This window comes from Episyrphus balteatus, chromosome 1 (assembly GCF_945859705.1).
Source record: "Episyrphus balteatus chromosome 1, idEpiBalt1.1, whole genome shotgun sequence".
Classification (NCBI taxonomy): Eukaryota; Metazoa; Arthropoda; class Insecta; order Diptera; family Syrphidae; genus Episyrphus; species Episyrphus balteatus.
Genome location: NC_079134.1, coordinates 152,751,020 through 152,777,451, shown reverse-complemented (window position 1 = coordinate 152,777,451; position 26,432 = coordinate 152,751,020). Strand labels below are relative to the sequence as shown.

The 26,432-nt window shown below is 27.7% G+C and overlaps 1 protein-coding gene across 1 annotated transcript in view; it reads left to right on the top strand.

Annotated features, from left to right (window-relative positions):
• LOC129909326 (protein windpipe) overlaps positions 1 to 24,365 on the top strand; it is a 77,613-nt gene extending 53,248 nt beyond the window's left edge. The window contains exon 2 of the mRNA XM_055986415.1: positions 22,278 to 24,365. Coding sequence (XP_055842390.1) covers positions 22,305 to 24,215 — 1,911 coding nt within the window. The 5' untranslated portion in view covers positions 22,278 to 22,304 and the 3' untranslated portion in view covers positions 24,216 to 24,365. The remainder of the gene's footprint in view (positions 1 to 22,277) is intronic.
• The last annotated feature ends 2,067 nt before the right edge of the window (positions 24,366 to 26,432 follow it).

Genomic DNA, 26,432 nt, shown 5'->3' with positions numbered 1-26,432 from the left:
AAGTTGCTAGTTAATTTTTTTTTTTGTTTAGTTTTTTTTTTTTTTTATTTAATGACAAAAATTGCAATACAATTTTATCCATAAATTATATTTTTTAAAGAATCTTTTTAAGAAGATTAAATAACTTATAGATTTTTATTTTTTTTTATCTATTTTCAGGTAATTATGTCATTCTTTATGGATTTTTGAGTGGTTTTTTGTGAGTATGTATGATTTTTTTTCTCATGATTTTTTTTATCTTCATGATAATAATTTGAAAAGTATATGCTAACTTCACCTCAAGTACGTCAATTTATCTCTCAGATGTCTGTAAACAAAAAAAAAACAACGTCTATGAACGCAACTTTATTTGTCTTAATAACTCTCTAATTAAATGAGCTTTGTGGCAAAACGTGCACGTCAGTCATATTTCCCTCTCCAAATAAGCAAATTGCGAAAAAAAATATAGCTTCGCAGGTAAATAAGAAAAAAAAAAAAAATAGAAATCAGAAAATATTTTAATTTTTTTTTTTTGTTTCTTAAAATAAAATTTTATGAGACAAATACTAATTTGAATTGAACGTCCTTGAGACTCATCCTTTATTTGCACTTTCACTCAAAATTTATTTTCTAAAATTTGAAATATACTGATGCAATTGCTATTTGCTCTGAAATTGAAGGTGAATTTTTATTTCAATATTTTTATTATTATTTATTTTTTTTTTTTTCAAAACCAGATTTTGTCATCGAGAAATAAGAATATTTTTTTGATTTTTATTTATTAGTATTTTCATTTTGAATGGCATCACAGTGTCATCAGTTTTTTTTCTAGAACAAAATTAATTACCCAAAGTGGACTTCAATTTTTCATTTTCTATTAATTTTTTTTATTTTTTTATTCATTTGAACATAGACAATAAATTGTAATCGATTATAATTATCAGCAAAACTGTCAAACAATGTTAGAATCACTATTTAACTAGTTTTGCAAATGATTTTAATCGATTTGAAACTATGTCATTTGGTATTTTATAATTTGTTTTATTTTAATCTTTAATGTGTAATAAGTACATGAGTGCGGAAAGATCTAATAGGTACATTTTTTTTCTATTTGAAATGAAAAATTAATATAGATTTGTTATTTTTCTGGCATTTAATTTAGTTTGCTGTTGAAGCTTGAAGGTGAGAAGGTTAGAAGTGGCAGACGGTTTATTGGTTAATTAATGTCATTAACGATAGATTTCAAAATTTTCTTAAGTTTGTATAGTTTTGTCAGCTATAATGGAATATAGGAATAGCTTTTTTTTCTTTAAAAAAGAAATTGATTTTCGGTCAAGTTTTCCTAAGTGTTGTAGGTATTTAACTACTAACGAAGAAAAAAATAACAAAAATAATAAAAAATTATTAAAATTATTTTTATTTTAAGTGGAGTGATTGAATATAATTCAATATAAGTTCAAGTGACCTCAACTCCAAAAATTTATAAAGCGTTTCGCCCAGGTACGACAGATCTAACTGATGAGCCCACTGTCGTACCTGGGCGAAACGCTTTATAAATTTTTGGAGTTGAGGTCACTTGAACTTATATTGAGGTATTTAACTACTATATCAGCCCTATTTTCGTTTTCGACTATAAATTATAAAACAAGTTAAACAAATGGTACCGAAACTAAAAAAAAAAACATTTTTAGCTGTTAAGAATTTTTTTTACAAATACATAGGTAGCTTTTTGAATATTTTCTTTTAAGTGGGTGCACATTTAATCAAGACACAAAATCATCAAAATTTTGAAAAAGTTCAATGCTCTGTTTTTGAAAGTTAGATTTAAAGAAAAATTTAATGTTTTTTTAGATCCAAAAATTAATATTTTTAAAATTTCTTTTTTGATTTTTAAGGTGAAAACTGTATAAAAATATAAAAATTTCAATGGGAGAAATTTAAAAATTAAAACAATAGTTCTTTGAAAATATATTATAGAATGATTTTAGAAATATTTTTTTTTCATCTAAAGAAAGACTTTGTTCAAAAACCACACTTCTTCTTATTTTTTTTATCAAAATTGTAGGAACTGTTTTGGTAAAATTAAACCTTATTAAAATTGAAATATGACATGTATCTTTTAAAAATACTTCCAAAGGTCCCTTTGTTAAATCTCCAAAAACTGCTACAGACCAAGTTTGAAGTGAACTGACCCTAATACACACAGATAGACGGACTTTCGAGAATTTAGTTAACTTGACACCAAAATGTGTAAAGTTTTTGCAGTTTTTCTTTAACTTTTTTTACCTCCCGTACAAATTAATATATTTTGTATGTACAATTTATCTTCACAATTATAATTATTTTTTAAATTTTCATTTTGAAGAATACATAATTATTATGTAAAATGGCCACTTTCTAAAATTTCTTTAGCTTGATCTTGAGAATTATTTTTGGATAAGTTTGATTTTGAAGGATGCTCATTTTATATATGTAACTGTATATCTCCTTTACGGCTTGATCGATTTTGTTCTTACTTTGTACAATTATACTAACAATGATTCTTAATAATATTGCTTTCCAAGATATTTTAAAAAATACAGTCGACACCCTCTTAGTCGAATTTCCCTCTAAGTCGAACTTTTTCACCATTTTTAATGAACAATTTTGAAGAAAAAATATTAAATATGTCCCTCTAACTCGAACCGATTTTCGCGTCCCTTGTTTAAAATTACAGAAAACTATATAAATTTACAAGGAAACTAAAACACTAAAGTTTTTAGTTGTCTATTAACGTGTTGACGAAGATTGCAAAAAATTGCTTGAGTCGTTTTTGAGAAATCTAAAAAAAAGTATACTACAAGTTATAGGTACGAAAAAAATCGATTTCCTTTTCTACCTTTCCCATAGATTTTTCTGCTAGAAAAAACTAACTTACTTATTTCACTTAATTATTATCAAAATATTACTGAAATACAAAAAAAAGTGAAAATCCCATGATTTCCGATTTCGATATTCATCGAACGCAAAATTGTACACAAAAAGAAAATATTTTTACCCAAAATTTCCAGCCTTTGTTGGTTTTGGCTCTCATCACCTTAGAGCATACAAAATTTCCAATAATTGGAGCGATATTTTAAATTTTTCAAAACTTTTTTAGCAGAAATAGTCTAGTCCACCCTACAAAAGGTGCATTCGTTTCAATTTTTATACAGGATGTTTGGATATTGAGTATTGACTTATATCAAAAATGCATTGTTTTCAACATCAAAGATGTACATTGTACAAGGGTGTATTTTTATCAAATATCTATATCGGTACCAGTAGGTAAATATGAAACAAGCTTTAAGCGGAGAAAAAATTGAATTTAATTTGCACCTTCCATTGTTTTCTACATAGGTACCGTTTACAATTTTTGTACTATAGCAATATTTATGTAAATTCAATTATAAACCGCTGCACATAGGAGTATTGTCATCAAAAACCTGGCCATAATTATTTTTCGTGGTTTTTGTTATTATTTCTGTTTAAAATGAGTATTCCTACAAGAAAATACAATATAAACCTAGTTTTTGTTATTTTTATTTTTTACCAAAAACTAAAAAAATTTATTAATGGCCTGTACTCCACCTGTCGACATTATTTTTCTCAAAATTTTTTCCTCATCCCTAATACGCAATTCTCATTTTCTTTTCTCTCTTCCCCAACCTTAATTAAGATCACCCAAAATAAAATACACTAATAACATCAGTAAATTTAATTTGAAAATAAAAAACGTTGCATAATGTAAGGAGTATTTTCTATCAGAAAGTGAAAAACTAATTGACCCTCGATTCTCTAAAGAGCACCTAAGAGCACCCAATTTTTGTTGCATTGTGTTAAAGAATATATAAACTAACTCATAAGTTTCAATTCATCGCAGAATAAGGGGGTATACTAAAACAAAATCATTAAAGTTCAAATAATAACTTACCAAAAATATCAAGTTTTAAGATACTTTTTCTAAGCCCGAATTAAAATAGAAAAAACCATCTAACATTTTCAAAACTTTATTAATATCGTTAATAAATAACTGAAGAAGAATTCTCCATTTAAATTTTTTTAGATTTCTATCACAACACTTCGATATCGCATATAGAATAACACTTACCAAAATACTTCGAATTCAAATAAAAATGAGGTAGATGTAACAGTTAACTTTGAACTCATTTTTTAACAAGAAACGATCGAAAAACAAAAAACTGAGTGCAGCATATTGACACAGGTTTATTTTGCACCCACTTTGCCAAACTTTTTGGTGTCAATTTTGATTTTCAGAAAATGGACTTATGACCAGGTTTTTACTGCAAATACTCCTATGTGCGCTGGAGCGATTTTCTTCAAACTTATCATAAAAATAACTTTTCTATGTCACATCAGAAGTTTATGTCCAATGAGTCAAAACATTAAAAAAAAAAAAAAAAATTTCTTTAAGGTAATTATAAAAAAATATTTTAGTATTCTAAACAGCAGTTTTTAAATTGTATGCCCTGTCATTTTAAGTACTTCTTTTACAGAAATCCAAAACATACTTGCAAATATTTCCAGGAGTTTTACCTACAGGCTGATTGCCATCTTTACTGAAGTTTTTCATAGACGCCAATACCAATTACAGTTGTTACATTCCTTGACAGTGATGTTAAATTAATCAGCAAATATTTGCTGACAAGTTTTAACAATTTAACTCTCCAAATTTGGTGACCCAATGTATTTTTACATTCATATCTACATTTATATGTGTATGTCTTAAGTTTTAAATATTCATCACATAAAGCATTTTATTATTTATATCCAAAACATAAAGGAAACTTTTTACATTTAACCCTACTATGTGTCATAAGTCATGAGTCACTCTTTTTACAATATTGCAAATTCAATAATAATTATATTATTATTATTTATTTGACACCTCTCAAATTTCCAAATATCATTCACGAATATCAATGCCAAAATCCAGACAAACTCAGATTCAAAAGAAAAATTCAATATTCACCTGAATGCTTAGCCCATTAGTCTATCAACATTTTTGGTGTTCAAATTACCCACCCACCAATTTATTAAAAAAAAATAAAATAATAATCATAAAATACAAATTTGATTGCTAATTTTTATTTGATGCAAATGAATTTGAAAAAAAAAATACATAAATTGACATCGAAAAAAGAAATGACACATTTTTGTCTGTTCATTTAAATTAATTTACAAAAATCAGATAGTCAGCTTTTTTTGCCCAGTTAAACATAAAAATTTGTAGGTGCGAAGCAATAAAACATAAATCGGAAAAAAAAAACTGGTTAAAAAAATTCGTGTGCGTAAAAATGAAATCCAAATATAAGTAGGTATCTATCACCTGATTATAATGATGAATCAACCGAACGTGTGGTCTGGTTTTGATCTTTTTTTTTTTGCCTGAAGGAAAAAATTAAAAAAAAAAGAAATAAATTTAAAAAAAATAACAGACAGGCAAGACACCACCCAAAAGAGTTGAATAAACTCACCCAACTCTGACTTGACTGACATAAAATAAAACAAAATACCAAAAAAAAAAAAAAAAATCACCTATTCAGCTATTCAGCTTTAATTTTGGAACAAGAAAAAAAGGCTATAAATTTTATAAGCGTGCGTTACTGAAATAGATTCACTTTTTCTTTTTTTTTTTGTTGTTGTTGTTGAAGTTACATTTTTCTGGTCGCAATCGTAGCAAACCTATTCTCAGTTCTGTTTTCACGCAAGGTCATTTCAGGTCAAATACTTTGTCAGCTCTAAAATAAATTGAAACTAAAAACTCACTCAGTCAATCACTCACTTTATATGGTGCTGAAAAAGAGAAAACACTATAGAAAAGAGTTCATGTAAAAAAACAAAAAAAAACAAAAAAATAAATTGCAATCAAAGTTGTTGATTTGTTTAAACAAATTGATATTAAATGCGTATCTTCGTATTTTCTTCGCATTAAAGTATGATAAATTTAGCTTGAAAGAGGCATAACAAATCAGATGATTCTACTTCTGAGCATCTGAGCTAAATGACCAGCCATAACCAGTATTTGAAGCCAGAGTCAAGGTCAAGAAATGAATGAGAGTCTTCAATTTGCAATCTGATTTATTTGATAAATAAAAAGATAAAGATACACACCCGCAGAGTTAAACATAAGAATTGGCTTGTTCAAATTGGAGATAAATGAGATGAACACTTTTCTAGATGTTTCTTTAAAAGATAATTGCAGGGTGTTTTTTTTTAGCTAGGTTTAATCTGAAGTATAGAGTAAAATTGAAAGAAGAATAAGTCGATCGTAATGCTTTTAGTAGGTATTCACAATAAAAAAGAAGTACATAAGTACGAAGATATAATTTGGTAAGTTTTTCAAATAGTATGTGCTTTATTATTCTGGTAAAAAAAGTTAAAAGATACAATCATTTACCAAAATGAGAACTTTATGAGCACCCGTTTTTAACTCATAAGGTTTTTTGTTAGTTTTTATTTTTTGAGTCGTTGACTCTGGCAACCCTTTAGTTTAAAAAAATAAAACGCACGACTGGGTCGCACGAACTTGCTCTTAGAGTTAAAGTTGCTTAAATTTTTAAGACTTTTTGTATAGAAATTTGGCAAAAAAAATTAAATTCGTTTAAAAAAAAAAAATAAAATAAAATCTGAAATTAAATTGCCCTCAACAACAAGTATGCAGTTTTGCTTGACATATTAACATGCATTTTTAGAAAAAAAATTTTCAATTTTTTATAAATAATTTTTTTGGAAAAAAAGTTTTAAAATAAAATTGGTATGCCATTTTGTAGAAATCACTAATCAACATCTAAAAACGAAATTTCAAAAAAATTCAATGTCCCGTTTTCGAAAATTTGATTTTTCAAAAAAAAATTTCAAAATTTTTTTAAAAACCCAAAAATTATTTTTTTGGGAATTTTATTTATGGTTTATATTTAAATTGTATAAATGCTTCTTCACAAAAAGTTTCGTTGAAATCGAATAAGCAGTTTCGGAGATAATCGGATTTGAAAAACGGTTCTATGGCAGGTACCGTTAATAATGATTTTCAAAAAAAAAATTTTTCATTTGAAGATAGACCTTAGCTTAAAACTATCACTTGAATTTTTTAAACAAAATCGTTGGAGCCGTTTTCGAGATATTTCAATTTTACTTAAATCGGTATATGACAAGTACCGTTATTTTTAGTCCAAAAAAATTAATTCCAAAAACCCCTCTGGAGAGTCGCGATATAACGCTACATACCAAGTTTGACATTAATCGGTTCAGACTCACAGACTGACAGACAGACAGACAGACGGACTTCCGGGACCCACTTTTTTGGCATTGTCTATCATCGTAATGTCATGGAAAAATGTTATCTCAACTTTTTTTTTTTTGTACGAATGCATAACTTGATATCGCAAGTAAAAAACTGAAGATGTTCGAAATGCAGTATTTGTGATACCGTTAGGTCTACGAATATGACTTTAATAAATCTTTATGTTCAAAATTGGTTTTGAAGAGCTTTGAAATTAACAACTGAAAGATTCAGGTAGTTTTGACATTTTCGACAATTTTGAGTTTGACACTTAAATTCGAAAAATAAGCTAGCTGATCAATTTGGCTAGCTTTAGCAATAAAAAACTGTTCCAAAAATCAGAACTACAAAAAATCAGAACTCTATTTCCAATATTATTTTTTTTTCGTAGTATAATACTGGCATTTATGAGGAATTTTAAAAAGCCCTCAAAAATGATTTCCATGATAAAGTTTACCTATGTATATTTTATCTTGGTTGTTCTGAGTATTGGCAGTTGATTAGAAAAAGTTCTAATAATAATCATTTTTATCAAAAAACAAAACCGACTTCCATGGATCAAAACAGGATTTTGTGGTTTTTCTAATAGTTTCTATGGCTTTAACTGAACAAAATTGAAATGGGACCACACTGCAGCCACCAGCTTTCCAATGCAAAAAGAATTATCAAAATTGGTTCACTCTGTCCAAATTTATGCGGTAACAAACATAAAAAAAAAAAAAAAATACAGACGAATTGAATACCTCCTCCTTTTTGGAAGTCGGTAAAAAAGTATTTGAATTAGATTTTCAAGTCCGGATTTATTCCATTAAAAATTAACGGGTTGACAATTCTATCAAACAAAATTTCAGATTCAGATTTATTTATTCCATATTAGGTTAAAATTTAAAATAGTTAATAATCATATTTTAGAAAATTTAAATAATAAAGTAAAAAAGGTCTATATAAATACACTTTGTGACAAGAAGTACCAGTAGCAAGTGCAGAAAAAGGTATAGTTTAGTTTGAGTTTTTTTTCCTCTTAAAATCGACTTGATGGCAAGTGTCCAAAAAGATTTTTTTTTTTATTTTAAACAAAGAACCTGAACCTTAACTAATTTTGTTTTTTTGCAAGATTATTTTCTAACCTTAATAGTACAAAAACTATAGTCCTCTACTTGATTGTGGCGTAAATACTTTAAGTTCGGAGATCTTTCCATATGAAATTTCAACTAAACAATTGCAAACATTTTTTTTTTTGTTTGTGATTTAACTTAGGTGGTCCCTGTGGTGTATGTGTAACTTTTTTTTTGTGAAAAATCTTTACAGTTTATGCAAATAGTTATTTTTCTTGAGTTATTGATCAGACTAATTGATCATGCGAAGTTTTGCAAATTGGATAGAGTTATGGAGCATTTTTGAATTTGCAAGAAAAAAAAAACAATTATTTCATTCCAAGAATTACAGAAAAATATTAAAAAAAAAATCCCGAAACTAACAAATTTTAATTTTTGTTTTATTATTTTGCAAGACTTGTTTTGAAAACAAAAACATTTTATCCCTAAAAAATCCTAGGAAATCTATTTCTGAGAATTTTGATTGGTTCAGCCAATTAAAAACGAAACTAACTAAAAATGTCAATTTTTGCAAAAAAAAAAAACGGCAACGCCATTATCGAATTTTTGGGAAAAACTAAAAACACATTTTTGTTATATGTAGTCACTAAATCAAAGAAATATAAATTAGGGTTGGGGTAAAAATTCTTCTTTTCAAAATTCTGCTTTTTGAAATACTGTTTTTTTAAATTCTGCTTATCAAAATTCTGCTTTTTATAATTCTGTTTTGTTTTGAAAAATTCTGAAAAAAATTAAAAAAGGAATATTCTTCATCGTTTCTAATTAGTTTTCAGCGGTATATAGATGTGAGTTATAAAAAAGTCAGTCTTCTAGGCAGTTGGGAAAGTACCAAACTTAAATTACATTAATGAGGTGCATTTTTGTTTAGTAAACGCATATGCTATATAAAAAAAAAACGGAATTAGCAGAATTTTTATAAAAAAAAGCAGAATTTTGAAAAACAGAATTTTCTTGAAAAAAGCAGAATTTTGAAAACCAGAATTTTGAAGCAAGAATTTTGACTCGCTCCCCATAAATTAAAATGAAATTATTATTATTTCAAAATTGCAATAGATACATTGAAAACGTTATTTGGGAGATATGCGTTTAAAAGAAAATATGTACCTCTTAAAAAAATAAAATTTCAAATTTGCTGGCCAAATTTTGAAAAAATAAGGAGTTTCCTAAAAACAAAGAAAATAACAACCAAAGACTAACATTTCAAATATTTGACTAATATAAACCAAGGTACTTTGAGCTATAAGAGAAAGTATGTGCAATGAAGTCATGCATTATATTTTTATTAATTTTTGAAAAGTCAGATACATACGTAATTTTAAATTAATCTTTAATATACTCATTAAAACCAGTACTGAAGAACAAGTCATACAAATTTTTTTAAATCGATTCCCATTTTCATTTCTTCAAAAATCTCTGCTCATTCAATGAGTATTTCCCACAATCAAATCAATGATTTCTTATTTAAAAGAAAAAAAAAAATCAAACAATTTATAGCTTTTTTATATCAATTTAATGAAGTCTTTCAATTAACAAGTTTATGACTTCAGATTTGTTGTTGTTTTTTTTTTTTTTTATTAAAATAAAACTGCTTCAACTTGTTGACTAATTTACTACCAAAAAATATAAAATACTCACGACCGATCTTGAAATTTTATTTATTCTAATTTTTGATCCGCTTTTTTTCTCATTTCCAAATGTGTAGACAGTCATGGATGACACAAATTTTGCAAAAAAAAAAAATTGAAAAGACAAAAAAACAAATATGAGCTGGCATTTCAAATCATCTAAAAAAGGTCAAAAGATTCAAGATGCTTATTCGTTAGCTTGCTCTTTCTCAGATTTCTTGTTTTCAATTAATTATTCTGATGTATGCGACATGACACTTGAATGAATTGAACAAAAAAAAAAAAAACAAAATAATAAAAAACTTCAAAATTTAAAATGAATGTTGAGCTTTTTTTTCTTTGTCAAGAAGATATTCTTATGCATGGACACATTTATTTTTTTTTGTCATTTATTTTTGTATTTGCTGGTAATGCCCATAAAAACTGACACATCTAAATTCGACGAGTTGTTGTTTTAGTGACACATTCATTAAAATTAAAATAAATTATGTAGGCCAACTCAACTCATTAAAATATCCATCTATGATTTATTACCATAAATAGTTTTTAATTTTTTCAGCTGATTTTGGAATTTAAAAATAAATATCTAAACAATTTGAGAGATAGTGGATAAGCTTGAAAATTTAATGAACTTATCGCATGCACTTAAAGAACTATCGTCAACATCATTTGCATTTGGGTCATGCTGTTGCAATATCTACCATTCATGGTAATAGAAAGTGGTTTTCTTCATTAATTTGGCTAAGTTCCGGAAAAATTTATACATTTTTCGGGACCTTTTGATTTTTCTTATTTATTCAGCTGCAAGTTCAAAATTTCTCGTGTCACACCAACACAAAAAAAAATCTCCTTTGCAACCATAAATCAAACTCTAATCCTTTCAATGCCACAAAAAAAAACCTTGGCAATTGCAAAAAAAAAAATCTTTTTTGGGTCAAAATTAATAACTTCATATATTATAATGTGCTAAACCCCCGAGTGGTGTTTGGTTAACTTCTTGTTTAGGACTTGATTTACGAGAGCTATTCGGCACCATACAGAAAAGAAAAAACGAAAAGCAACTTTCTTTCTAGCCCATTGACAGAGATCAATAAAATAGCCAATTCACTTTTTGTGTTTGTGAAAAAAGTAATGATGATCTTTGTTAAATTGAAACCACCTTAACGTGTGGGCAAAAAAGAAATATTAAAAAAAAAAATAACGATCGACAACGAAGAGACGACTTCAACTTCACCTTCATTCTCGTTCACGTCTTCTTCATTGTCACTCTTTTTTTTTCTTTGAAGCTAATTTTGTTGTTGGGTTTTGTTTTTATACTTTAACATCCTAACCCGGAGCTGTCAATCTTAAGAAAGATCAACTTTCTTCGTGTCAAGATATCACTTCACCAAATGACAACCGGCTCCCTTTGGCAATGCCAAGGCACACGAATGGACGGAAATCTTCTTCATGATCGTATATCAGAATACTTAGACGAGACCATTTGGCAGATTGATTATTGCATCTTAATTGCAAAAGATACAAATTTTATGACATTGACATTGCACTTCCATTTCATTTGACAAGGGAATACATACAAAACGGAAAAGTGAAACAGAACTGACAGTGACAGGTATCATATCATGTAGGGTTGCCATATCCATACAAATTTATGCAAATTGCATTTTCTATAATTTTGTTTGTTATTGTCAAGCAAGTGCTTGAGAAATTTTTGCTGATGACTAGCACGCATGCACTTGCTCTTAGTCCAGTCTATAATACCCTTATATTATTTTCCCATTCGGTAGAGAATTTTTCTAGAACTATTTTCACTTTTTAGCCACCATCTTGAATTTTAGTTTCTGTCAAATATCTATGTTTCTGTTGATCATATAAAAAAAAATTCTTGAAAATTTAGTAAACTAAATGGACCAATTTTGTATGATAAATTTGTCGATGTTATAAATATTAAGGAGATGTAAAAGTGTATCAAGTTCTAAAGTTTGGGTTCAAATTCGTATCAATAAAATTTTGATTGTTCTCTTGACAATTTTTCTTTTAATTATCGATTTTTAAAGTTATTTCAAAAATTGCCAAGTAAACAATCAAAATTTTATTCATACGAATTTGAACCCAAACTTTAGAACTTGGTACACTTTTACATCTCAATACTTTTTGTGCCAGCATAATTTCAACATAGAAGAACTTGGCTCTTTTTTTAACAGTATGTTTTTGTTGTGATTTCACTACTTTTTGCAAGGTATGGCTGTAGAATTGAAAATCTCTATATTTGATGAAAATTCAGTGAAAATGGAGGCGGTTGCCACGCCCCCTGGCTGAAATTCTCAAATTTTAAATTTTTTCCTTTGTATAAACTACCAGCTCTACCGTTTTACCAAATTTCAAGATTCTACGACAATCAGAAGTGCTCTATAATATTTGATGAAAATTCAGCGGAAATGGGCGGATGCCACGCCCCCTAAATTGAAAATCTCAAATTTTTTCCTTTGTATATACCACAAGTCCTATCACCGTGTAAAATTTCAAGTTTCTACGATATCGGGAAGTTCTCCATAATTTTGATGATCTGTCAGTGAGTCAGTGAATCAGTGAGTCAGTGAGTCAGTTACGGTTTTTGCTATTTTTGAAGCCCTATATCTCAGAAACTACTCATCGTAGGAGGTTGAAATTTTGTGAGGTGTTTGGTTTTGACGAGTTCAACAAATGTAGCGAGTTTGAAATTTCTAGCATCTTTGGTGTGGAAGTTAGAGGGTGGTCGAAAATGGCCTGAGTTGTATCCTGTAAATAAGGGTGTAGTGCCAAAGTTGCTAGAGAACTTGGCTGGGCACTACCGTGATCCTTGATTTGATATTTTGAAGAAATTTCATAAGTAGTATAAAAAAATTAAATCTGTTTTTATAATTAATTAAACTCCGTTTTAAATTATCTTAAAAAAAAAACAAATATGCCATTTTATTTCTTGTATAAAAAGGTATTTTTAGAAAAAAATTTTCGAAAATTGTAGGAGCCGTTTTTTAAAAAAATAATTTTTTATGTATAAAATTTTTTTAACATTTTTCAAAAAAAAAGTTGGTATGCCATTTTGAAGAAATAATTAATTTACACATAAAAACTAAATTTCAAAATTTTTCATTGATCCGTTTTCAAAAAATTGATTTTTCAAAAAAAAATTTTGAAATATTTTTTAAAAAACCAAAAATGCGTTTTTTGAAAATTTTCTAAAATTTTAATATTATCTTTACTTACACACTTTTTTATACAAATTTTCATTTAAATCGGGTTAATGTTGTACGAGATATTCAGAAACGAAAAAAACCGTTCTATGACAGGTACCGTTAATAACGGTACAAAAAATATTTTTTTTATTTTAAAAGTTGGCTCTTATGTGTAGTACTACACACAAAAATTTTAATCAAAATCGTTAGAGCCATTTTTGAAAAAAATTAACTTTTCTATTTCCGTTATATGGCAGGTACCGTTAGTTTTGGTCGTAAAACAAAAATTTCAATTCCTCCTTTAGGAAATCACCAAAAACTGCTAACTACCAAGTTTGAAGAAAATCACTTCACTCGTTTAGGCTGTAGCTCGAGGTATATACAGACAGACAGACAGACAGAATTGCCGGACCTACTTTTTTGGCATTCTCCATCATCGTAATGTCATGTAAAATTGTTATCTGGAGTTCAATTTTTTTTACTAATCCTAAACTTGCACCGAAAAAAAAACCAATATCAATTTAACATTTTTTAAATATCAGCCAAAAATGCTCTATAAAATGTGTTTTATGATATTTAAAATGTTAAAACAACATTTTTATTATCAGGATGATAATTAAATGTCACATTTTGGAAATTTTTTTTGATATTTTATTATCATTTTTTCATATCAATTTCTCATTTGAAATTATTGAAAAATATTAAATAAAAAATTCTTAATGTGTACTAATTTAAAGGCGCTTTGTGTTTTTTTGAAGTAAAATGTATGATTTACTGAGAAAATTTGATCGGCACTAAGATTTTACTTCACAAAGTTTGGGAGAAAATAACAAAACAATTATATCACCTATAATAGAAAAAATAATATCACCATTATTTTGTAAAGAATATTCCCTTTCAGTAATGTTTTGAAAAAAGAAAAAAAATTCTTAAAATAATAAAAATAATAAAAATGAAAAGGAAAGAAATAGGTTTCATTATAATAAACTAAAACGTAAAATCTAGTCAACATTGATATTTTTATTGTCAAAAATGAAATTTTCACTATCCACTTAAACTTAAAAAAATGTCAAAATGATATTTTAACTGTCAAAGTGAAATTTTCACTATCCCATATCAAAATGATATGATAAAATATCAAAATTAATATTTTAATTGTTGGACGACTTTTGTCACTGAAAAATGTTAATTTGATAGCTGTTATTATCAAATTTTTTTATTCGGTGTGCCCTATAGTACCTATATCGCAGGTTAAAAAATTTACTTAAAAAAAAAAAATGAAAAAAAAAAAAATATGTCGATATTTTTTTGTGAATCCAAATATTTGTTTTGGAAAATTATGCTAGGATTTCATGTAACCAAAAGTAAGGGCATCTTTCTCATAAACAATTTTTGAAAAGTTTACTTTTATAATCTTTGAACAACAACAACATCTTGAAGGATCTACCACCAAGTGTTTATGGCTACAGTTAAAGTACTGTTTAACGTATTCAAATCCAATCATTAGACTCCTTTATTCCATTTGTATGTGGTGGTTAGTCTAGTCATTTTTCATTTAATTTGAAAAACTTTTTCCGTCACATAATTTGAATAATAACTTTGAATTAAATATAAATATTAAACATATACATACTACGCTTATTTTTGAATAAAAATGTATGTTTTTTAATATTTTGGCATTAAACGTGAAAAAAGCGATTTTTGAAAAAGTCTAAAAAAAATGATTTTCTTTACCAAGCTAAATCTCTAAAATTATAACAATTAAAAATGTTCACAGGATAGCTACACTTATAAAGTTTGAATCTGTAAAGTTTTAAATTTTTTGACCAAATAATTTGGGTGGAATTTAAGATTGATCGAACAAGGTCCAAGGAACTCCATGTTATTCCCATAAAAAACTTCAACCGCTTGGCGGCACGGGTTAGAATTAAGTTAGAGACTTGAAACTTGGGGAATATTTTTTTTTAGTTTATTTCCAACCATATAAGATCTTAGCAACATACAAATTATAATTATTTTAAAATAACGAACACCCTATTGTGCACCTTGCAATTCACATCATGATAATGCCACATTTTCTAGTTACGAAAAAGTAGCATAGATTCCGGAGTTTTGGTCAAACTCAATAAAACAATACACCAATTTGTGCCTAAACATAAATATCCTTTCAGAATATAACCTAAGTTTATTTTTTTGTTTGTTTTATTGTGCAATAAAAAATGGGTAAAGTTGAGAAAATTCAGGAAAATATCACTTTTTCAAGATTTAGGGGATAAAAACCTACACTTAGTTTGTTTAAACAATAGACTTTTATACATCATTCAAAAGGTTTAAGAACCCTCTTTCCAAAAACATATATTTTATTGAGAATTGTTAACAAATTGCTGAGATATTGATAGATTACCTTGTAGTCTGTAAAAATGGTTTTTTTGTAAATAAATAAAAAATGTAGGGTTCTAAAAATATATCACAAATATTTTTATGCATTATTCGACTATACGAACAACCTTCACTTTGTAATTTTTCGGGTGTATTTTCAGTGTCGCACCGTGATATTTTAATATCCAATAGTTTTTCAATAAGAAAATATTACACATACGCCACAGTGTCCAATATTTTTAATCATAATGACTATTTGTTTCAAATTTTCTTTCAAGATTTAAGAATCATAGGAAATATAAAAGGAATAAGATGCACTTATTTTGTAACACTTTTTTTTAATTAAAGAGGAAAAGGCAAAAATTCTTTAACGTACACTGAGCGAAAATCACACAACGTAAAATGATATAATATTGATTCTGCCAACTGATAATACCATAGGTAAAAGAACAAGTACGAAGAATTGATTCCAAAAGTTGGAGTTAAATAAGGAGTTGTAAAAAGTGCCTTTTTTAAAAACAAAATCCATCCAATTAAGTTTGTTAAATGTCTTAGGCCCAATTTATTGACTCTCCATTAAACTTAAATCGCCATTAAAAAAGGGAATTTTAAAATTAAAAACCAATTTCGTTTAATTCAGTCTCTTTTAAGGATTTTTTTTAAGTTTGGCATCATTAACTAATTGAGCATTAAATTTAAAAGTAGTTTTAGTTAAAACACCACATTCGATCTTTAAAGGTCCAATTTATTCACACTCCATTAAATTTAAAGTCGCCATTAAAAAAGGGAAATTTTAAAATTTGTATGCGATTTGACAGTTTTATAATTTTTAATGGAGCCTTTAAAAATAATGGAGAGTGAATAAATTGGGCCTAAGAGGGATTTTTAGAGCTAATGGAGGTTTTAAACAGAATTTCTATTTATTCACTCTCCATTAGTGTCAAATGTCATTTCATTTATTTTTTTTATTTGAAAAATGTCAAATGAGCTAAAGAATTATTAAAAAAACATCACAATTATGAAAAAAGTCCAGACTAGAATTTTTTGTAGGTATACACACATGCATTTGTACCATAAAAAAGAACAAAATTCAAAGAAATTAATGCATTTCTTGTCTACTTCGCACAGATAATACTAGATCTACTAGATTATATTCTCCACTTCAAAGCTAATCATTTTTGAGATGCTGCGTAAAACATACATAACATTGCAATTGAAGCCATGAGAAGAAGAGATATAAAGCTTACTTCTAAACCAATGACACGAGATGAATGCCGATAACACTTAAATTTAAGTTGTTATATTGACACCGATGGAAAAAATTAAAAATTTCACTTAACTCCTTCTTCTTCTCATGGTTTCAATTGTAGGTTGTAGCATTCTTTGGTTACCACTGGTATATCGTTAATCTCTTGCATTTTCTGGCGTTTTCAGCTGCAAAATACTTACGGGTCATAGTTTTTTGGTTTTTCTTCCAATTCAAATCTATTTGATTTGACAAAATTGTAGCTTTTGACAGATTATTTTTCAAACAAAATAAAAAATCCCTAGGATATTTTTAACAGAGTTTTAAATTTAAAGTTTCCATTAAAAGTAAGGACTTTAACTAAAGAAGAGTGAATTAAATGAATTTTTAATGATGTATACTTAAAGGCGACAATAGTTTAACGAGGCCGTTAACTAAAGCGATAAATTTCAAAATTTAATGGAGGCTCAATAAATTGGCCCTTAATGCGTTATTGCGCCAAAAATAGTCATTATACATCCACAAAGTCATATTTCCTTATCAAAAGCATGCTACAAATTACTATTAACCATCATCATCATCGTATTAAGAGTTTATTTTTGTCCATCATGCGCATTTATTTTATTTATCTTAAGCTGCAGATTAATGATTCTATTTATTTGTTTGTTTTTGCGCTTGCTTGTGACTTAACTATTGTATTGCATAATACAATCGAAACACTTCTATGTACAGTTATAGTTGGATATATGCAATAATAAAGTATCGTTAAAAAAAAAAATTATCATACCATGTCCGTCTGCTTTCATCTATAAAAAAAATATGGCTCTTGCTGAATCTAAATTGAATAATTCAGCGTCGTTTGTCGTCAGGCTTCGAAAAAAATCAAAATAAAAAATTAATCTTTGTTTGTCTTCTTAGTTTTTTTTTTTATATAAGGCAACCGTTTTGTAAGAAAAAAAAAAAAACAATTCTAAGCTTTCCATCATTATTCATTCACTTTGGCCTCTCAAAAGGTCTATAAGCTTGATCGGAATTTCCTAACTTGCCGCTACAGCTACATGCGCCAAAAGTCTCTCGACATCACAACTTTTGTTCGAAATTTACAGACTTTTTCAAAGGCAGTCCACAGACCGCCATAAAAATTCTGCATCATGATGATCATGTATTTGTATCTTTTGATTCGATGGGGTTCTTAAAATATACAACAACAACAACAAAAAAAAAGTATCTGAAGTACCCATCCATCCATACACTTTTCTCGAATGCACTTCATAAATTGACGCGTGCTAAATAAACTCTTTATTACCAATGCAGATTTATTAGAAAAAACACACTGCATCTCTGGTTCGAACTGGCTAAAGGGGATGAGCTGGACTTTGGTTTGCTGAATAAGATGCCCCATAGTCTGACTGACTGGTTTGTTGGGTCTATTCGAATCTATTCATAGAGTTTATTTTTTTTTTTTAATTTTATTTAAAAAAAAAAAAAATAAAAAGACTGCCACTAGACTTCATTGTATATCTCGGGGGCTTGTGGATGAATTATTATAATCAAGCGAATAAATTTATCAATTGACACAAACACATACGAATTCAGTAAGTCTGAAGCTAAAAAACTGTCATCTGGAAACGTAGGTGACAAAAGATACATTTTGGCACTGACGTCTCTGATGATGGAAGTCATTTATTTAATTTAAGTGTTGCTTGTCTTCATTTTGTTTTTTTTTTTTATATTTATTTTTAAGTTGAAACTAAATGGCTGGAGATTATAGCGAGGATTAAGCTGTTTTTTTTTTCTTGTCTTCTTCTTTGTCTTAATAAATTTGACACATTTTGCAATAGACTTTAAGTGATAAGTTTCTATTTGCAATTTTTTTTTTGCAACAAAAAGGCACGTCATTATGCTTGTTATCTTCAAAACTTTGACGTCTTTAAAAACAGGAATTATTATTCTACACGGTTTGAATTTTTTCTTTCATAAAAAAAAACAAAGCTATTTAAAATAAAAAATAATTTTGTAGACTAAATTGTCAATTATATTGAAAGACACACCTTGGACGGAAACCTTGGACAGTAATCAACGTGTCCAAATATCAATTATTATATACATCATCCAATTGAAATATACAAAAATAAGTTTGTCAGAAAACCAAAAAATAGGAACTTATACAGGATATACACATTAACACACTCAAGAGACATTTTAATGGGCGCAAATATCTGCCAATGAAATCCACACGTGCCTCACGCCATCATTCATCATCGACAAGATACAAATCTTTAAGTATTTTTTTTTCTACTTTTTGCCACCTTTTGTAAGATGTTACATCTTAAGGCAAAGTGCTTGGATACAAGTAGGCGAATATTTATTTTAATTTACTTTTAATTGTGTCTTTACAATAAAGATGAGTTGAAAAGTAAAAGGAGATTTCTTAAAAAAAAAAAATAGATATTGATATTTCAAATTATTTTTTTTTTGAAAAATTGACAGTTTAAGTGCCAAAGTTGAGTAAACCCTGAGGGCATTTGAAATATGAATCTTAAATATTATTTGTTCAACATCTTGACATCAATTTAAAAGAATAACTATGGTACCCTCGTGAAATTTTTTTTAACATATCACATTGCTATAGGTATATTAAAAAAGTAAGAGTATTTTTTATTACATACTTTTAGGTCTAAAAAGTATTGAAATTTAATACATGGCAAATATTAAATTTTTTTAGTTAATACAAAATGTATTAAAACTTAATATAGTTGTATATATTAATATTAATATCTAATAAGAATTCAATACCAAATATATTTAAAGTTAATAACATTATATTCTTTTTCCAAAATTCATTACTGAAAATAAATATTAATCATAAATGAAAATAATGGTGATATTTATTGTCTCTATTTTATCTGTTTCACAAATTGTGGCATGTAAAATCTTATTGCCGATCGAAATTGATCTGCAATGTATGCATTTTGCTTCGAAAAAATACAAATGCCTTCATATTAGTACAAATTTGTAGTTTTAATTTTTTTTTAATATTCTTGTATTTCAATTTAATACTTTTTATATTAGTTTTTAATTAATTTGTATTATATTTTAATATAATTATATTAAAATGTAATACAATTATATTAAAATGTAATACAGCGGTGTTAAATTCATACATGCTCAAGTAGAACAAAAGTCTAAAATACACCAAAATATTTGGAGTATTTTTTGCACTTTCGTGATATGCATTTTGAATATAAAAAATATACCATTTTCTCGTATATAATAAACTCCGCTGGTTAAAAAATTAAACCGATTTTGGTATATAAATAGAGCTAGTGGTATAAAAAATGAACTGGTTTTTGGTGAAAAATTATTCCTTTGAAATTGAAAAAACACAATAAATCTATGGATAAAATACAATATTTAAATTATTCTGATTTATAATTTGAACCATAGTTTATTTTTTGACCTTAAATAGTTTGATGTACACTATTTCTTATGAAATAAATGAAAATAAATTATTCTCTATCACAATACTATTAACTAATGATTAAATATGAATTTGAGTGCCTAATTTAAGAACGAAACAAATTCCATCTACTGATTTTAGATACTACCCCGTCTAAAAATCAAGCGACTCAAAAATTTCAATGAATTTATGATTTTTGTTTTCGATTTTAAAAATCAGTTTTTCAAAAATAATAATTTTTTTGTTGTTTTTACATTTTTTTTAGAAGCGTTCTCTTATTATAATATAAACGAATCGAAAATAAGTAAGAATGCGGGATAATTAGGCCGATATAGTACTATTATAGTAAAATAATTAATCGTTGTCTTCATTATTTAAATGGCGGCCATGGAAAAATATGACGTCTCCCACGTATGCAGTCTGGTGAATTTTATGTCCATAGGGTGTACTTCCTACACCAAAGAGAGTGTACAAAATATAAATAATTTTGGTATAACAAGTAGTAAACTTAATACTTTCATATTGAAATTTAATACAAAAAAGATTAATAAAATAATTTTAATAATTTTTAAGTATTAAAATGTAAGATTTTTTGTATTGAAAATTGCTTTAATACAAGAGCTGTATTAAAAAATACTCCAGAATTTTTAACCGTGTACGGGTGTGACACTTTCACTCATTATTTTATGTATTTATTCATTAAAAAACTTGAGGAATCTGAAAAATACATGTTTTTTTTTTAAATGAAATTTATTTTCATTTAAAAATATACCTGATTAACTTACTTTCAATTATAAAAAAAACAAAATTAAGAAAATCTTTGAAAAAAAGTACGCATATGCCACAGTGAACAAAAGTTTGGAAACTACAAATCACGATAATTTACTGTAAGTCCTGTGGGCATTAATTTGCTTAAATTTAATCTTTACTCTAAACCAAAATTTTAAATGAAAAATCGAAAAATTTATTCTTCAACAAAAAACTACCATTTTTTATTAATCTAAAATTTGTTTTTGATTTCCATTAAAGTTGTATAAATAAAAATATTTGTTGAAATCGAAATGCTCGTTTGGGCGAAAGTAAAAAAACGTACTATGGGATTTATTTATTAATGATATTTAAAAAATGTTTATCAAAAGATTTACGTTGTCTAAAAACTAAAGACTTGTTTATAAAAATTGTTAGGATCATTCAAGACAGTTCCAATACCTTGAAAAAGTTATCCAGTTTTTGCGAGTTATTAACAAGAAATAAAAAAATCAGGTGTACAAAATGATTTTAACCCGTTTCGACAATAAAAACGGTTACAAACGGACAAATGGAATGACGATAACCACTTTTCTTGGATTCCTGCTATAAAGTTATGATGAATTTGAATTTTTGTATACGAAACCAAAACCTGCCCTATAGTTATTTTCGTAGGGTTCTCACGATTGTTAAATATTTTCTTTTTTCCATGTTGATTAACGCAAAAGTGATTAAAGTCTAAAGCGTGTAGGGATTTTCTAGGAGTGCTCAAAAAATAAAAAAATGGTTTTTGGATTAAAATTTTAAAAATGGTAAAATAGCTGAATTTATCTATCTTTGTTGATATCAGTTTTTAAATAATAATTTTTAAAACAACGATATAACCAAAAATTATGTTTGTACGCTTTATAGTTTGCAAAATCGTCAGTTTCGTGCAATTCGAATAATTTTTCTAAATTCTGTTTTTATAACAAATAGTCCAGTCAGTAATGAATTTTGGCCTTAAAAAGGTAGATTCATTTCAAGAAAAAAAGTTTGTTAAGCTGGTAATAACTAAACTGGTATCTTCATTCAATATTTCCCTGTTTCCAAGACTTTTTGTTCATATTACTATCATTTTTTTAAACTTTTTGAGTATATTTTCAAATTTGCCTCAACTAATTCTTATATTTGTTTCTCTTTCATTCCAGATAACACAAACAACTAAATATCGAAAGATGTCGCAAATCAAAATCAATCTATTCGCACTATTTGCTCTAGTCCTAGTGACTTTAGCTAACACATATGACTGCCCCGATGACTGCCACTGTAATGTTATAAACGGTGCCATACCGCACAATCATGCCAAATGCACCAGTCTCAATGGTTTGATGAAGAGCAGAAATCTGCCAATACATTCCATTGATCTATCCAATATGAATTTGACCCGAATTCCATCGCATCAGCTGGAAAAGCTACGCGATTTAATTTCGATCGATTTGTCAAACAACGAAATCGCAGAAGTTGGCCGATTGGGACCACGAGTGAAAACTTTAAATCTAAAAAATAATAGTATCACATCGGGGAAGTTGTCAAAAATACCATTGCATGTTCAACACTTGGATTTGTCCCACAACGAATTGACTTATTTACCTTTAGAACTGCGTAATTTATCGAAACTACGAACGATCGAACTGAATAATAATCAGATAAATTGTTCCTGTGAGACCTTAGACGTAAGGAATTGGCTGCAGGAGAAACATGTTTATACCGAAAGTCTGGTCAAATGCACTTACCCGAGTGAGGTGAAAGGCAAACCTTGGTTGCAAGTGAAACAATCACAAATGTGTGAAAGGGAGAAGGCTACTCTGGGGTTTGGCGAAGACGAAGAGGACAACGAATTGATGATGGGTGATGCTCCCGCCGTTGAAGGATCTGGTGAGGAGGACGAAGTCGATGAAGAAGAACTGGGTAATGTGTTCATGCCAATTGATAACAAGAAATCTTCAAAAGAATCTTCAGATGCTCCTGATTTAATTGTCCAGGGTTCGGGTGACGGTGAAGTATCAAGTCCCATTATTGAAGAAAAGGAACATGCCATGGAAGAAGACGAAGAAGATGGTTCAGGCAGTGGAATGGGTCCAAATCTGCATATCTTCAGACTTAACGAAGAGGACTCTGAAGAAAAACCTGCAACAGACGATATCATAGTTCCAGTTGTAGTAAAAAATGTGGAATCTGAAGCTCCCAAAGAAGATGCTTCTGAGGAAAAAGACTCATCTGAGACCCCTGAAAATGGCAATGGAATTGAGAAGGCGAGTATTATGGTTCCTCGAGATGAGAATGGAGAATCGAAAAATACCTATGTTCTATTGGGAGTCATTTTACTAATTGTTCTCGGTCTGATTCTTTATGTTGGTGTCAAACGGTGCAAGACAAACTCTAGAAATCGTGCCCATGATGCCGAAAATCCACGTTCCACAGAACTTTTGAACATGGACAAGAAGAATCTTGGCAAACCAATCCAAAAGAACGGAACCGAACATGCTCCTTTGATAACTGAGAAGAAAAAAGAAGATATGGCCAAACCCATCAACGGAAACAGTCGAACAATCTATGAAGATGAAAAAGACAAAAAGACCCATGAGCCGCTACTAAATGGCGATAGCAAACCTCAAAATGAATCAAACAACAACGTTCTGCCTAAGGAAGAACCTAGTCAGCTAACAATTCGTCAGCCAGAATATACCGAACCACCTTATGACCCAAATCACCGAATAATTCCCCGCTATCCTCCACCAAAATCCCCAAGGGCATCGAAACAGAATTACCAAAACGATGATGACCCATATTTGCCTTCTTCACCAAAAACCGGTCGTTATAGTCCGGTCTATTCACCAGAAACTGGTAAAGTCAAAATCAAGTTGACCGAAACACCTAGACCAAAGACCCCAATGCTTGTGACGAGAAGTAAATCAAATGCTGGTGAGATTATTACAACCCCAGTTGTAAGACCCCGAACTACAGTAGCGCCAGCAGCTGCCGGTCAAGATGAGGTAGGTCTTCACACACGACCTGAATCACCAACACAGACGCAAAATCAACAAAATCTACAAAATCATCTGCAAGAAGAACAACAACAGCAATAATTAAAATTTAAAAATTTAAGGCTAATTGTAGGTTATTTGTAATTTTATATAAAAAAAATATTTAATAATTTGTAAATTTACGTGATTTAAATTTTTGTTTTTGTTTTGTAATTTTTAATAAGTGATTTCATATTTTATTATACCATGAAAGTGTCCTTTTTAATATTGTTCAAAACAAAATATGGTCTTAAAAAAGCTATTTAAATGGCGCCCAACGCTCTTCATTCATTTTCTTTTTATGACTATGGAGAAATTTCGTTGGTCCTAAACTTACCGAAGATCTAAGAGAATTGACGATAAAGCCTTAAAAATGAGCCTTACTGAAAAGGAAATGAAATAATTTCTTAAATGGCGCCCAACGCTCTTCACGAAAATTCTTATTTTTCTTATTTTATGAAAATCGAGAATTTTCATGACTGCAAAGCTTGCAAAAGTACTAGAACAATTGACGAAAAAGTCTAAAATATCAGCTTTACTAGAAAGAAAGTGAAGATATTTCTTAAATGGCGCCCAATGCTCTTCAAAAAAAATTCTTATTTTTGTCATTTTATACGAATGGACAATTTTCAAGAGTCCAAACTTACTAAAGTACTAGAAGAATTCAAAAAAGAAAATTCTAAAACATGAGCTTTCCTAGAAAAAAATTGAAGAAAGTCTACTATTTCAACAAGAGTTTATTTAAACTTTCTTAAACTTCCCTACAAATTATTGCATCCTTTTAACATAAATCTGTAAGATAAAAAGCCAACTTCAAAAGTTCTGATTTTTCCCATCAGAGTTGTGTGCCTGTTCTCCCAACTCAACGCACATCAAATAAAATACAGATATCAATTAAAAATAACTATATTTTTTTTATTATAAGAATAATAAAAAAGAAACTATTGTGATAAGTTTTAAATAAAAAAATAAATAAAATAAATATATTTTGTAAGAAATTTGTATTTTGTTGTGTACCATTGGTGCGTGTGTTCCTCATTCAAAATTTAATATTCAAGCAAAACAAAATAAAAACTAATATATTTTTGTAATATAAAAATAAAAACAAATAAAAGAATTATTAAAATACATTTAAAATGTAATTTAAAACGACAAAAAACCAACAAAATAAAAAATTATATTAAAAAAAAACTGATCATCTGTATTATTTGTAATATTTATTTAAAATTTATCTTAGTCTAATAAAGATAGTAAGGGATTTTTAAATAAAAAAGAAACAAAAAAAAAAAAGTAGTAAATACCAAAGTTAATAACTAAAAATAAAAAATATTTTTTAAAGCAAATCTTAAAAATAAAATTTTGGATTGTATAAAATTAAAAATATGTGGTTAAAATTGACTTAGGTTTTTTTTTATTAAATATATTTTCTGTATGTTTACTGCCGTGTTATATAAAAAAAAAAACAAAATTATTATGATTTTATTAAAAATATTATAACAACAATACCAATTTTAATTTTTTTTTTATAAGCACTGCACATTTTGTTTCCTTTGAATGTTTTAATTAATTTTAAGTTTAAAAATACCAGCTACTATAAATATTCAGTTATTATTTTTTATTTATATGGTAATTCTAAAAATTTCAATATGATTGTTAAGAATATTATTTTTTTTGTTAATTATTATTATTATTACATTTTTTTGTAGAAGAAAAATAGGAAACTTAACAAACTAAAATATAATTAAAATCTTACTTGCAGTGCTATAATAGTTTTTTTTCTGTTAATTTTTTTTTTTTTTTTTTTGTATTTTATAAATAAAATTATATATTGTTTTAATTTTAACTGTAAATGGATTTCTTTTTAATTTTAAATAAAGTAAATATATTTTTATTTTTGACTAAATAAAATAAATTGTTTATTATAAAAGATCGCATCGGTGGTTTGCAGATTAGACACAAAAATTACAAAACAATATTTTTGGATTTTCGAAAAAAATAGAAGGTGTCAAAAAAAAAATACATTTTACAAATTTCCTACAAAATCTTTGGGTGAGACATCAAAATAAAGGTCTTTTTTAGTTCTATTTATGAGCGAAAACCAACAGTTTCTCTTAGACCTGGTTGCAAAAGCATTTCCAACCAAAAATATGTTTTTTGTACTTTCAAAAGCAAATATTTTTGGACCAAAGTCTTGAAATAAGTTTTGGCTTATATATGCAAGTTCATAAAGAAGAGGCCTATGCATTTAGGTATAAAAACCACAAATGTATTTTTTTGAGT